Raw genomic sequence first — 14,186 nt, 5'->3', positions numbered from 1 at the left:
TGGGTGGTGCCCCTGCCAATGGCAGGGGGTGGCACTGGATGGACTTTAAGCTCCCTTCCAGCCCAAACCTTCCTGTGATTCTGCACATGTGACATTCCCTGATAGAGGGAAAGTTTCAAGACAGAAATTTGTGCCAATTTGTGTCGGAGCAGCACAGGAGGAGCCTCCCGCTGCTGCAGAGCTCTCCTCGCCTGTTGTCAGAAAGCCTGTCCCAATTGCTTTGTGTTGATGCTGGTGCCTGCTGGGATTTAACCTGGCATGGTGTAGAACTCTCCTAGCTTGATCTGCAGCAGCGGGTGTCTGGCAGCTCTGGAGTTTCCCCTGGAACAGCAGAGGTGAGAGGTGTCTCGTTCTGCTGCTTTGCAGGGTTGCAGTTTGACTTCTCGGGTGCTGTTGTGTGTGTGCAGGCTGTGCTTAGGGAACCGCAGACATTTCTGGTGTGCCATTAGTAATAGGAAAACTTCTGATTTGTAAAAGATGAAACAAAAGCTGCCATGGAAGGAAGAAAATCTTCAGAGGCTGCATCTGCCGACGACAAAAATAAACATGACGATCAAAGTAAAGAGTGTGAGGCTGCTCCAGACTCGCCTTCGAAACAGCTCCCTGACCAGATTTCCTTCTTCAGCGGGAATCCCTCCGTCGAAATTGTTCACGGCATTATGCATCTGTACAAAACAAAGTAAGAATGCTTGACTCATTGTAGCTCTAGTGGGAACCGTGCTCCTGAATAATGCTGCCACCTGGAAGGGTGAGTCGGTCACCCTGGGGCTGTGGCTCCTGAGCTGGGACAAACAGGAAGGATGGCTCACACCCAGGAGGGCAGACGGCTCCTGGTGTTAACAGTGGGGCTTGGGGCTGGCCCGGGTCTCCCAGCCGCGGGTGATGCTGCTCCAGATGGAGAGGGCTCCTGCCAGGGGCTGCAATAGCCTGAGGTGAATTTGGGTTCCTAAAAAGTGACATTTGAAAGGGGCTTCTCAATGGATCCCACAATTAAATTGTGATCTCTGGGGTCTCCGCAGCAGGCCTGAGGAGCTGTCTGAGGCAGGAGGTTTCATCCCATCTTTCAGGGATTACAGTTCTGTGCCGTTCCCCTGTAATTGCATGAGAACTTCCATTTCAGGTCTCCTGAAAGCTATCAGGATACACACACTGGGTATTTGAAATAGTAACAAACGTTGCTCACTTGCTCTAGGAATAGTTCTGAGCATCTGTGACTTGCCAGCTTCAACTGTTTTTATAGAAGAACAGATGCCAAATTATTCCTGACAAAACCATCGTTTATTGGAGCTGCCCACTTTAATCCTTTGCTAAAGAGCAATAGTCTCACGTGGGTACACCGGACGCTTACCACAGCCCCTTGCTTCTCTTTCTTGATATTTACAAATACGCAAAAGAGAGTTAAAGATGGACAGCAAAGCTGTTGGAGTAACTGCGGCTGTCGGAAGCGTGATGTACCCAGCTCTGCCTTTGTCCTCCCTGAAATGACGTGAAGTTGTGTCCCTGTTGTCTTCTCAGCAAGATGACCTCTCTAAAGGAAGATGTCAGGCGCAGCGCCATGCTCTGCATCCTCACGGTCCCTGCCACCATGACCAGTCACGACCTGATGAAGTTTGTGGCTTCCTTCTATGAAGTCATCGAGCACATGAAAATCATCCGAGATTCCACTCCAAACCAGTACATGGTGCTGATAAAGTTCAGCTCGCAGGTAAGAGCTGGAAGGCCCTTTGCTGTAGCCGGGGCCGCGCTGTGATGCACAGCCGCCGTTCAGGGGTGCTGCCTGGCTCCACCCGCCACTGTGAGCCTGGGCTGCGCTTTACCCTTGGAGAAAGTCCTGTCCTATTGCCCGGAGAACTCTTGGCGCTGCTGACTAAGGTTTGTCCCACACCTTGACCTGCAGGCAAGTGTCTGCCACGTTCTAGCTATACTGTTTCTTGTTGGCAGGATATTTAGAAAAAAAATAGTGAGGATACACGGTTCTCTGCTCTCTCAGAGCTTATTCAACAAGAGAGTGGTGCCTTGTACTGTGCTGGACAGAAAGGACCCAGCCGGTGGGGCTTCGTTTGCATTTTCAGAAAGATTTGTTCTGCTTTTCTGGGGAGCTGGGCAGTCTCCCAGCCAGTGCAGTGTGGAAAGGACAGTCTCCCCCAAAACTGAGAGCGTAGGGGATGAGTTGATAACCAGATAACACAGTTTGCTGCTCACAGGTCTTCTTAAACTCTGCAGCTTTAAACATTCCCCCTGCCAACTCCTGTGTGCACCCTCTCGCCTGTACTCGCCTGTTCTCACAGCTGCAGATGACTTATTTTGGGGTCAGGAGAGAGGTTTCACCCTGAAATTTCTATTTCTTAGGAAATGCCCTGAAGCCCTGTTCCCCAGTGACCCCTAAAGGCAGCAGAAGCGAATCTCACTGGCCTTTTATAGGCTGGAACGTTCCCAGGAATATGGGAATGTGGCACTCCAGCTAAATTCCCTGAATCTGGTGTGATCATTTGCGAGAGAGAGGGTTTGGGGATGTTACTGAGTGAAAATGGATGATGGGTTTCGCAGGTTTTGTTTTGGTTCTGCCTCTCTGTGGGTGACTCTTGGGCACGGCTCAGAGCACGCGCCCGCTTGATTTGCGGTGGGTGGGGTGGTTCTTCCCCCGCCGTTAAATTGTTGTTTCTTACCCTGACACGAGTATCAGCGTCCTGCAATGGGGCTCTCTTAATTTTTTGCTGCCTGCCAATTTGCTTTGCAATTGCACTGAAATTGCTGACAAAGGGCAAAACAGAGGCTGAGGGGAAATCCATTCTTTTTTTGCTCAGCTACCAGAGGAGCTGTCCCTTCTGTGAACGTCACTTCTTGTCTTCAGGGGGCAATGCTAAACCCAACGCCAAGATGCAATGCCTGCTGGCAGGACTGTCCAAAATATTTCCTCTGGTATCACAGGGCTTGGTGGAGGGCAGCAGAGGCGATACAGCAGATTTCTCCTCTTCCTCAGCTGTATCAGCTGTGAGGTTTTTTTTTTTTGACTGTCTCCCTTTGTTGTGTGCGCAGGCTGATGCGGATAGCTTTTACATGGCGTGCAACGGCCGGCAGTTCAACTCTATAGAGGAGGACGTTTGCCAGTTGGTGTACGTGGAAAGAGCTGAAGTCTTCAAATCAGAAGATGTAAGTTGGTTTGGTTTTGTTTTCCCTGCACTTCAGAGAATTTTAACAGGGTTATTTGGACCGGGCAGAACGCTGCAAGAGCTGCTGAACTGCATCAACGTAAACCCGATTTCCCATTCCAGTGCTACGTGGGAGAGTTTGGTGAGTTCCTGGGCTTCATGCCTCGCCACTGCAGCGTCTCTGACCTAAACCTGCCGTGGGTAGCGGATCTAGGGAACCCAGAAAACACAACAGGGCTGGTTGCGAAGGCAGCAGCTGCGCTGAGCCTGTGCTGGGATGAGGATCCTGGCTGTGGTCTGTTGAATGTTGGGGATCAGCTGTTTGTTTGTTTGTTTTTATAAATTTCTAACCACTGGACTCACAGGATTGCTTTGTAGTCTTTTTGCACCCTAGTGGCAGCACTAAGAGGAGAGAAGTTTTGACTTTTTCTTATGTGGGTTCTTAATTTAAGGTGATTGGGAGGTGCTGAGCAGTTTGTCTCTGCTTGTCCTTTTGAAGGGGGCCAGCCTGCCTGTGATGGATCTGACAGAGCTCCCGAAGTGCACGGTGTGCCTGGAGAGGATGGATGAGTCCGTGAACGGGATCCTTACCACTCTGTGCAACCACAGCTTCCACAGCCAGTGTCTGCAGCGCTGGGAAGACACCACGTAAGAGGCTTTTCTTTATTTCCAGATCTCAAACTCTGCGTTGAGTGTGGTGGTTACGTGCTGACGAGACTGGTTCTGCTCATCTGAGTGTGGGGGCAGGAATTACTGCAAGCTCTAATGTTTTTTCTTTCCCATTAAGGGACTCCCAGAGAGAAATCTTCCAACCAAAAGTAATTGAATAGTGTTTCCCGTGGGCCTCACTGCTGAGGCAGGTAGGGAGTTGGAGAGAAATACTGGTTATTTTAAAATACTGTAGGATGAGAACACTGGGGCACACAGCACTGGATGCACACACAGCCCTGTTTTGCTCAGTCTGGTGTGTCTGTCTGGTTATTTGTTTCCTCGGCGTAGCTGAGGCTGTGCTGCAGACAGATCTGCATGTCTGGCTGGAGCTTAGGAATCCTTCTGGGAGCCCTGCAGTCCTGCTGTCTTGGATGCCGGGAGAGGATAAAGAAGAGCTGGGCGAGAGCAGGTGTGCAGGGGGACAGGTCTGGAATGTGAGGCAGGAGGGAGGCAGGAAAAGGAGGGACGATGACAAGATCAGTTGGTAAATCAGGGAGGCAGCTGCTCTGGACAGGCTCAAGGTGGGCACAGGCTGAGCGGTGGGAGGCCGTGGTCCTGGCTGGGAGAACTCACCCGTGTCCCTGCCTCAGGGTGACCCACTGTGGCCCTGGGCACTGCTGGGGGCTGGGCCTGCCTCTGTCCTTGAAGCAGCTCTTTTTGACACTGCTAACCCTTCCCTGCTCCTGCTCTTCCCACCCTTCACATCCCTGGAGATGGGGATTTCGGTGTGGCTGAGCCTCTGCCTGCCACCCAGGTGCTGCTGCCGGCTGTGCGTATTTTCCATTCTTCTGGATGCGGTTTGCTGTTTCACTGAACATCAGGCAGTCAGGTACTGCAGCAGAAGGCTGCTGATCTTCACTGTCACTGGAACCACTGATTGCCTGATTCCCTGCTGGAGTGTGAGGAAAATTTCAGCCCTCTCTATATCATTTGTAAGCCAAAGTAACAGAAACTCAGTAAGATGAATCAGATTTGTAGCTATTTGAGTTTATGGGCTGCTTTGCCCCATAAATCAAAACCAGTTTAAATTTGAAGCAGTGAAGCTTAGCCAGTGTAGGAGCAAGATCCAAAATAGCACTTAAATATCTAATGTACAATTTAAGCAGAACTTATGTTCCCAGTCTAGAAGAACAATAAAAGAAAATCCCTGTCCGTTTTGCTTAGGCGCCACGGAGGCTGCAAGCGCCTGCATTTGTATAGAAAGCTGACAGCCATCCAATTGTCTCCTCCCTTGAATATTTCTGTAGCTCATCCAGCAGCTAATGAAAAATACATAAACAGTCCTGGCAGGGGGATGCACAGCCTCAGTTACCCTGCTCCCTCGCTGAGATTCTGGTGCTCAGGCTCTGGACAAAGCTTCCTTCTGGTCTTTCTGGCAGCACAGTGGTATAATTTCAGAAAATTATAGTGGGGTGGTGCTTCCTCCTGATTCTTTTAGGGTACAGTTATGGGATATCCCTCCTGGAAGGGCTGAGACTGAATCCATTGGGCTGGGGTGCAGTGGAAGCATCTCTTCATCTCCTTAGAGCTGTTTAAGGTATGTTTGCAAAGTGTAGGAACCTCCTTCTGTTCCTCAGCTGTCCTCAGCAGTGTGTAGTTGCAGCATCCCTCCACTACAGCGTGTCGCTGCTGCAGAAAACCCTGCAGGTAACGGAGAACCGAAGACGTCACTTGGCAGCAGTCTGGAGGAGCAGCGTCTGGAGATGTGGGACACATCTGTATGAGGGCTATTTGCAGTGTTTATGGCTGAGGCAGGGAGGTGTTTCCTCAGCTCGGTTGTGGCTTTTCTGCTTACTGGCAGAGGCTGAGGTTGCTGGCAGCCCCACTGAGCCTGTTGGGTGCAGATGTTCTCTACACCTGGACTGCAGCAAAACCAGATCAAGCCGAGGCTGTGAAATGGCTTCGGGAGAACTGTTCCTTGTTCTTCTGTCGCTTACTGGCTTTAAAAACAGTAACCTTGCTTGGAATGGTGGCCAATTCGAGTGGGGTAAATGTGAGCTGAGAGATGCACGCGCGTAAGGAGTGTTCCACTGCATCAGGCATTCACTTTGCGCTCTGGCTCTCTTTTTAATTACCGCAGTATTAAGATGGAGCTCCTTGTGTCTAATCACGGTGCTTATTGCCCTCTAGGTGTCCTGTCTGCAGATACTGCCAAACGCCTGAGCCAGTGGAGGAGAACAAGTGTTTTGAGTGTGGAGTTCAAGAAGTAAGTAGGTGGGTGGATGGTGAGTGAGATCTGGCCTGGATCTGACTGCACAGCTGCTCTGGTTGCTTCGGGGGTTAATTCTGTGGCTGATTTTACCAGTCAGCGGTGTGTCTGCTTTCCTTTTGAGCTGGATTCAGTACTGGGAAGGGATCTTACCTCCCACGTTTCCTGTTCTGACAAATCTTTCTGGCTCTTAGAGAGAGGTATTAGCACGTAAGCTGATCAGAGCGATGATGTGTGATCTCCAGAAGTTGAGTGTGATAGGAGGCAGCTAAATAACGCTGAGCTTGGTGGTCCCGCCTAGTCTGTGCCCTCTAGAGCTTGCTTTTGTGGTCCTGCTGAGGCGCCTCGTTCGTTAGTCGAGGCCATTCTTCCATCCATGCTTGTGACAGTCTATCAGCATATCACCTGCAGGCTTTAATTGCCTTGAGGGAGCAGGTACCTCTTCCTCTTCAGCCTTCCAGCTGAGCAAGGCTTCGAAGGAGAGGGGAAAGCAAACGCCGGATGTACGCAGCATCAGCAGCCGTCCGTGTCAGATCACGCTTTCTCAGAGCGCTGATACCACCGCTGCCAGTGTTGTATGTACAGAGCTGTCACCTTCTCTTGACAGAACCTCTGGATCTGCTTAATATGTGGGCACATCGGCTGCGGCCGGTATGTGAGTCGACACGCGTACAAACACTTTGAGGAGACCCAGCACACCTATGCCATGCAGCTGACCAACCACAGGGTCTGGGACTACGCTGGAGGTGAGCTCCCTGTTCTCCCCTCCTGTCGGACGACCTTGTTTGCACAAGGGCTTTCAGGCCCTCTGAGTAAGAGTGCTTGTGACAGAGTTTGCTTGGAGATTAAGGGTTTGCATCTGTACTAATACCTTGTCTTTGGGGAACATCCATCTCCTCTCTAATAGCAGTTTTCGTGGGTCTGGAGCAGATGGAGGAGGGAGAACATGGCTCTGTAATGAACCGGGGCGGTCCGGCAGTCTCTGTGGAATGTGTTTGTTACTCCCTTTCCATCAATTTGCCCTGAGGAATGGGAATGGGCTGTTGTAATAAATATCCCGTAAGGTGTCTGTGCGGAGTCTGCTAAATAACAAATACATCTGCTGCTGGCTTTGTGCCTTGCTAATCTGCTGTTGCAGCAGTCTGCATGGTTAATTGTGCTGCATAAAGGATTTCCACTGGTGACAACCTGGGTGTTCTTCAGCTACAACTCTCCGTGGTTGAATTTTCTCTCTGCAGATAACTACGTCCATCGGCTGGTTGCAAGTAAAACTGATGGGAAGATAGTTCAGTATGAGTGCGAGGGAGATATGTGTCAGGAAGAGAAGATTGATGCCTTACAATTAGAGGTAAATATTTTGGCTTGTTGGACTCTGCATTGTGCTGCTGCGTGGAAGTGTTTCAGATCCAGATACGACTACAAGACAATTCCATCAGCTTCTGCAGCAGACCTGCTCCCTGCATGTAGGCAGTCATCTTCAGGCAGAAGCAGGATGTTTTTACTACTTTTTTTTTTTTTAAATAAAAACCCACCCTCCTCTTGGCTCTGCAGAGCTGATGCAGTGTCAGCTGGCTGCAGTTCCATCCTGCGTTCACGGGTAGGTTGGAGATTAGCTGGTTACGCTGCTACAGACACTTGGGTGCCTGGAGAGGGACACGGGTCTGAATGTGAAGCTCGCTCACCAGAGCCTTCCTAGCGGAGCTGGGGCTGGGCTTGGGAGCCAGGATGTGTACGGAACTGTCACTTTGAGTAGTTCAGCTTGTAAACCCAGCAAGGACGGAGGAATGCAGAGCTGCGTGCTCACCTTGGCTGTCACAGAAAGCCAACAGGCTCATCTGACACCAGCCCCCTTCTGCTGTCTTCTCTTGAACATCTAGTGATTTTTTTTTTAATTTTTTTTTTTTAACCTTTTGGCCAGCTTCTCCTCTCCTAACTAGAAAAGTAAAGGAGAGAGACACAAAATTACTGCTCCACTGAGCAGCTATACTGCAGCATGACTGCAGCTGCATTAGGCACAAGGGTATCTGAGGAGGAACAGCCTGCAGAGACCAGGCTTTGTAAGCTTATTGCTCAAATAAATATTTGCTTTTCCGTGAATTTTCTGAGTAACATCTAGATGCTAAACCAGCTATTTTTAACCCTTTTCCTGGGAGGCTGGTGCTTAAAGTATGTAAGACCTCTCTGTCTAGTTTATGAGATCTAAACATTTCTTGAGATAATTAATTTGGCCGCATATTTTGGCGCTCTGATGTGACTGAGATTGTTCAAGGCTTTTTGCACATATTTAATTCTCTAGTGAATGCCTAATTTGCTGCTTATTAGCCTGACAGTAAGAAACAATCACGTTTTCCAACCTTCTCATAACTCATCTGCAGAACCAGGAGGGAAAAGATGGGATGTAAGGCAAATATCCTTGTTCGGATGCCAAAATAACCTTGGAATGGGCCGGACATGGTGGAGAACAATAATTGTGAATAGTTATACACACCTGAGGAGGGTTTCCCAGAGATGTTCTTACAGTGAAGCTAGATTCGTGCATTTACCCTTCTCCTTGGGTTTTGAGCTGTGAATGGGGAACTCAGCAGCTCAGCCTTTGGCATCTCGGACTCGTGAGAGGGATGGTTGATGCTTCATTTTCTTGTAGAGTATAAAATTTGCAGAGATTTATTGCTGCTACAATGAAAAGTCTGTCTCCTGTTTAAAAAGTTCTTGGCATGATGCTGGGTACAGCTTGGCGGAACTTTTACTTGATCCTTGCTGTTCTGCTCTAAAGGCTTTTCCTTGACTTCACAAAATCGAGTGATTTGATTTTTAAAATCAAATTGGTCAAACACATCTGCTGGATCTGCGGTTTGCACGGATGTTCAGAGTGTCCTGTGTGCTCAATTTCTTCTTTATTTGTATATGGGAGCCCTTTGGGCTTCCTAATCAGCACAGCCACCCTTAGGGCAGAGCTGACTGTTCTGTGTTTATCTCCTGTGTTTGTAGTACTCGTATTTGCTAACAAGCCAGCTGGAATCTCAGCGAATCTATTGGGAAAACAAGATTGTCCGGATAGAAAAGGATACGGCTGAAGAGGTGAGCTCTGCTCCGTGTGAGGCTGTGCTGAAGCAGCCCCTGGATGCTGTTCAGGGGGAGATGGAGCTGTTGGGGCTCTCGCCCAGCCCGAGCGCTGCGTGACGTGCCCTTGCGCAGCCTGTTTCGCTACCAGCTGAGAAAATTGGCTCTGAGACGTCTCCCTTATCTCGATGCTGGGATCTAGCAATTTGCTGCTCAGTGGTGCAGAAGGAGGTAGATTGCCACCTAGATTGAAGGCTGATGTAAATGTGCTGCTCAGGAAACTGCAGCAGCCGTGCAAACGAGTCGGTGCTGCTGCAGGATCCTGCGTGCCCATGCCATCCGTCTCACGCTGACGTGTATCTCTAGGGAAGGTTAGTGTAGCATAGACAATATGACTTTAATTTGCTCGGCTGGTAGCAGTCTTTCTGCTCCAAATGTATATTGATTTGCCCTTTCTTTTTGATGCCCTATCTCTCCTCGTCACCCTTTGGGAAATTTTGGAGTCTTGTCCTATAAAGCATTCTGGAGGCAGGACTGCTTCAAAATGTCATGGGCAAAAATCCAGGGAGAATATTTTAATGGTTTTCACTCTATGTAGAGCCTTTCACCTGGGTTTAAAGTGAGTCAGGATTTAGGGTTGAGTCCTTAACTGAACTTTCTGCGTGACTTCTAATTAACCATTCGATGTCTGCAGGTAAGTAGCGCAGTAAATGTAGAAATTACAACTGGTGAAATAGTGATCGTTGGCCTCGGCCTGAGAACAGTCCCAGAAACCTTACAGAGGGCCCTATAAAAGGAAAAGACACAGTGAAAACTGTCTTGAACGTGACCAGGAAACATGATCCACAAAGCAACTTCAAAGTGAGCCAACTATGATATATGCCCCAAATGTGGTTTCATGTTTCAAGTCCTTACGATTTTATTCATGCCACTCGCTCCATGTCAGTGTCAGCCTTGTCTGGCTCTGTGCCACCCTGCAGTGTGTTCCATTATCGGTGCTCAGGCTACGTCCCCAAATTAACCATCAGCTGCATAAACATTCCGTGATTAAGGCCGGAAGGCTTAAAACCTGCTCCGCATTGACTCTGGCACCAGCGAAAGCATCATGTGTGCTGACACTGACATTTATCCAGATTGCTCCTCCAGGAAAGCATTTTTCCTTTAAATTCCTGCCTCCACTGCAAGCAAGCGTGTTTTTGACACCCATATAGAGAAAACAAGTATTTCTGTCCATAAATCTCCTGCAAGTCTTATGTTGGAGGTTTTGATGTGCAGAGAGCTTGGTTTTCCTCAGCAGTAGCCGTCTCGAGCTGGGAAGTAAAGGGCAAGAGGAAGCCAGCGTCTGTGTGTTTCTGTTTGCGTTTTGCATGAGTAAGATCCGTGTCAGTAGGTCACTGCCTTATGACAGCAAGCTGCTGAGTCAGTGCTGAGCAAAGGAGCACGTTCATTTTCAGACTTTGACCATACTTACTTGAGGTTTAGTTTAACATGAGCAAAAGCCCAGCATTTTGAAGCCTTCAGGTGGAAACTGAAGTTTGCTGACAGACACAAAAGCGTCTGAGAGAATGGCTGAATGAACGCTGAGTGCGGGCAGTAAGGAGTCGTGGATCTGCTGCAGCTTTTGTTTGAATGGGGTGCCTGGCACGGCCTGAGTCGCTGGTCTGTGTGAGCAGCTTCCACGGCAACATGGTTCCTTGCTGGGCTCCTGCGAGCTGTAAATGCAGGGGGGCTTCGTCAAAATTCAGCCTTTTCTTGATTCAAAGCTTTGCTTTACCTGGATATAGTCTTTGGTCAAAGTCTAGAAACCAGAAAAAATGCATGTCATAACGAAAGTGCGCAGGACTTTGATCTCTTTGACAAGCCCATGTGTTTGTTTTTACAGATTAACAACATGAAGACCAAATTTAAAGAGACCATTGAGAAGTGTGACAGTCTGGAACAGAGGCTGAATGACTTGCTCAAAGAAAAGCAGTCTGTCGAGAGGAAGTGGGTACCGCTGCCAGGTTTAGTTCCATGCAGCCATTAAAACTCCGCGCGCTGACATCCTAAAAGGAAAAATCTCACTATTCCTGGGGGATTTTGAGCTATTTAAACTGGCAGACTGAGACCACAGGTTATTTTTAAAAAAGCTCTCGTTTCTGTAGGTGTTCACAAGTGGAAAGTGCCTGTCGAGTGGAACACAGCTTTTGGGCTCTTTTTGCACGATCTGCACGTTTAGCATTCAGTAATCCTTCTCGGATGTAGACACCAGTCTGCTTCCCAACTGGCAGATACATGAAAGGGCAGCACAGCAGAGGCGTCTCCCCCAGCACAGAGAAAAATGTCCGTCTCAGGAAGTGCCTAGATGAGAGATGTCAGGCATGGGGACCGTGCAGAGCAGCGTGTCCCCGCTCCCTGGGTGGGACTGCCTGCTCCGTTCCTCCTAACCCCCCAGGGCCCTGGCACCGCTGCCTCCCCAGCAGCCCCAGTTGGAGCAGGGAACCCAGGTGCGTGGCTGTGGTTCGTGCAGCAAACGCTGATGCATGGGAAGGAGTCTGTGTATGACACCAGCAAACTTTCAGGGCAAAAGCACGGAGTTGTTAGGAGCTGGGAAGCGCTGTCTGTGGAACAAGAGGGAAAGGATTCTCCTGGATTTTGCAGCTGGAGGGACAAAGGAAGGGATTCTGCATCACAACATCCTGTTCCATATGTGGGTAACACCATACAGACAAGCAGGTGCTCACCAGCATGAAGCTGGGTAGAAAATCCTGGGGCGATTTCAGAGTCCTCTTGTGTTGCCTCCCCTTGCCCATCTTTTGCCGGAAAACCAAGCTCCAGGGGGTCTTGGTGGAGCCGGGGACAGCTGGGGGTCAGTTGCCTGAAGGGATTGGCAATAAAAAAGACGCGATGGTGTTTGATCTTGATATAGTGCATCGCTTTCCTGACTTGTGCTTCTGTTTGTAAGGTGTTCCCAGCTGAACAACAAAGTGGCTAAACTTTCCAACGAGCTGAAGGAGGAGCAAGAACTGAACAAGTGTTTGCGAGCGAATCAAGCCTTGCTTCAGAACAAACTGAAGGAGGAAGAGAGAGTGTTAAAGGAAACCTGCGAACAGAAGGACCTGCAGATCTCTGAGATCCAGGAGCAGCTGCGGGATGTCATGTTCTACCTAGAGACGCAACAGAAAATCAATCACCTCCCAGCCGAGACCCGCCAGGAGATTCAGGAAGGACAGATCAACATCGCAGTGGCGTCTTCTGCCAGCTCCTCCACGGGGGGCACGGGCAAACCTTCTTCCAGGAGAGGCCGTGGCAAGAGGGGCAAATGAAGAGCCGAGCGCCCTGCTCCCATCCTGACGCTGGCCGTGCTGGTGGAAGTCCGGCTGGAAACGCCCCGTTCACTAAAACTCAGCTAGAAATTGTCTTCAGAGCTGCTCATAAAACTGGCTGCCAGTCAGTGGAGGTGTCTGTGGTATTTAAAAGCATTTCACTGCACTATTTAGCTATTTCTAGGCAGATCTTAATGACCATTTTGCCTTCCTACCTTTTCAAAGCCCCTCCTATCATGCGTTTGACTTTGGAGAGTGTGTTGTTGTGGGGTGGGGGGTGTGTACGTGTTAAACCTCGCATTCCCCAGGGGGCTGTAGAGTAGGTTAGGCTCAGTGTGTAAGGCTTCTCCAGTTCTTCTCCTGGATTAAAGTATTCTCAATTAAGAAATGATTTATTTAAGAAGCAGCATCAGTTAGATTATATACATCTCCTTCTAGTACGTGCAGTCCTGACGCTGCAGAACTGCGAGTGCAGGAGTAGATCTGTAGTTTGGAACTAAAAAGGAGTGAGGTGTGGAAAATAAACCATCTTAGTGGGGTAAGGAATTGAGTGAGTCCTAAAGGCTTGTAATCGGGGATATTAAACGCTTTAAGGGACTTTGCTACTACCTGTTTGTTCATTTTAAAGATGGCCTTTGAAAGGCCAGCGCTCGCTGCCTTTGGGGCAGAAAACACAAAATTTTATATTCTGGAAACTTTAACGTGGTTATTTTACCAGTGTTTCTACAGATTAAATAGAGCCGTCTTTGCGAAGACAGGTACACGCTAGGGATGAACAGCAGCTGCGGTGTTCTCCTCCTCCTGGGGTGGGGAGCGTACGCGTTCCCCCTGTGAGCTGCGCTGGGGGTGCGCTGTCCTCAGAACGAGGGGAATGAACAACGCAGCGATTTAAAGCCTCTCTTCTCTGCGCCTGTGCCCAGCCTTTGCTGGAGCTGGGGCTGCGGTGGAGCCGGGTGTCCCCTGCGCAGGACCCTCGCCGCTGGATGCAGCTGTTGTACCCAGTCCCTGTGCACGCTCAGCACCACCTGTCCTGTTCTGAAACCTGGGTGCGCTGTCCTCAGAACGAGGGGAATGAACAACGCAGCGATTTAAAGCCTCTCTTCTCTGCGCCTGTGCCCAGCCTTTGCTGGAGCTGGGGCTGCGGTGGAGCCGGGTGTCCCCTGCGCAGGACCCTCGCCGCTGGATGCAGCTGTTGTACCCAGTCCCTGTGCACGCTCAGCACCGCCTGTCCTGTTCTGAAACCTGGCGCTGGCCAGAATCGCAGCTGGCAAAACTTCCGTGTTATTTGCCCCAAAGGTATGCGCGTCCTGTAAGGGATGTTTGAGGAGAAATCGGGTTTGTGGTTTTTTTGGTGGTGGTGGTTTTCAGTTAGAATATAGACCAGGCTTGATGCTCTGGGGTGGGCAGAGCTTTGCCCTGGCGGGAGCAGCGCCTGTGCTGGTTGCTGTGTTGTGCCCAGAAATCCGAGCATTTAAAGGCTGAAACTTCATTACCGAGGGCTGGGGAGTCCCGCAGGTCTCCTTTCAGCCCATAGCATGATCCTGTTCCGTTGTTGGGACTGCAGGAACAGCCTTGATCGTAGGCTGTGACGCTGAAAATGCAGCTCCCACTTCCCAGCTCCAAACTGGAACAAAGAAATAAACCAGCTGGTCCTTTGTTGTAGAAGTTGTTCTTTTTGTCCAGTTGAAGGGAACAAGTTAGAATAAAAAGAATGACGCTTGGGAGGCGAGTCGTTATAATCTGCTTCCTGAC

The 14,186-nt window shown here is 49.7% G+C and overlaps 1 protein-coding gene across 1 annotated transcript; it reads left to right on the top strand.

The window, feature by feature from the left end:
- Positions 1-481: 481 nt before the first annotated feature.
- On the top strand, positions 482-13,183 carry BRAP (BRCA1 associated protein). The gene is made up of 10 exons (XM_010074330.1): positions 482-679; positions 1,516-1,705; positions 3,037-3,150; positions 3,649-3,797; positions 5,991-6,066; positions 6,677-6,815; positions 7,308-7,417; positions 9,058-9,147; positions 11,012-11,115; positions 12,074-13,183. Exons 1-10 carry the CDS (start codon positions 495-497, stop codon positions 12,432-12,434), a joined length of 1,518 nt encoding a protein of 505 aa, XP_010072632.1. The 5' UTR covers positions 482-494; the 3' UTR covers positions 12,435-13,183.
- Positions 13,184-14,186: the final 1,003 nt, after the last annotated feature.

This window comes from Pterocles gutturalis, unplaced genomic scaffold (assembly GCF_000699245.1).
Source record: "Pterocles gutturalis isolate BGI_N339 unplaced genomic scaffold, ASM69924v1 scaffold16957, whole genome shotgun sequence".
Classification (NCBI taxonomy): Eukaryota; Metazoa; Chordata; class Aves; order Pterocliformes; family Pteroclidae; genus Pterocles; species Pterocles gutturalis.
This window is presented reverse-complemented; position numbering and strand designations above follow the sequence as displayed.

Bases quoted from the DNA above. Each gene is read 5' to 3' on its own strand.
- BRAP (XM_010074330.1), top strand. From the start codon at position 495: ATGGAAGGAAGAAAATCTTCAGAGGCTGCATCTGCCGACGACAAAAAT. The intron at 3,798-5,990 runs GTAAGAGGCTTT...ATTGCCCTCTAG, and splicing joins CAGCGCTGGGAAGACACCAC to GTGTCCTGTCTGCAGATACT. The intron at 9,148-11,011 runs GTGAGCTCTGCT...TTGTTTTTACAG, and splicing joins AAAAGGATACGGCTGAAGAG to ATTAACAACATGAAGACCAA.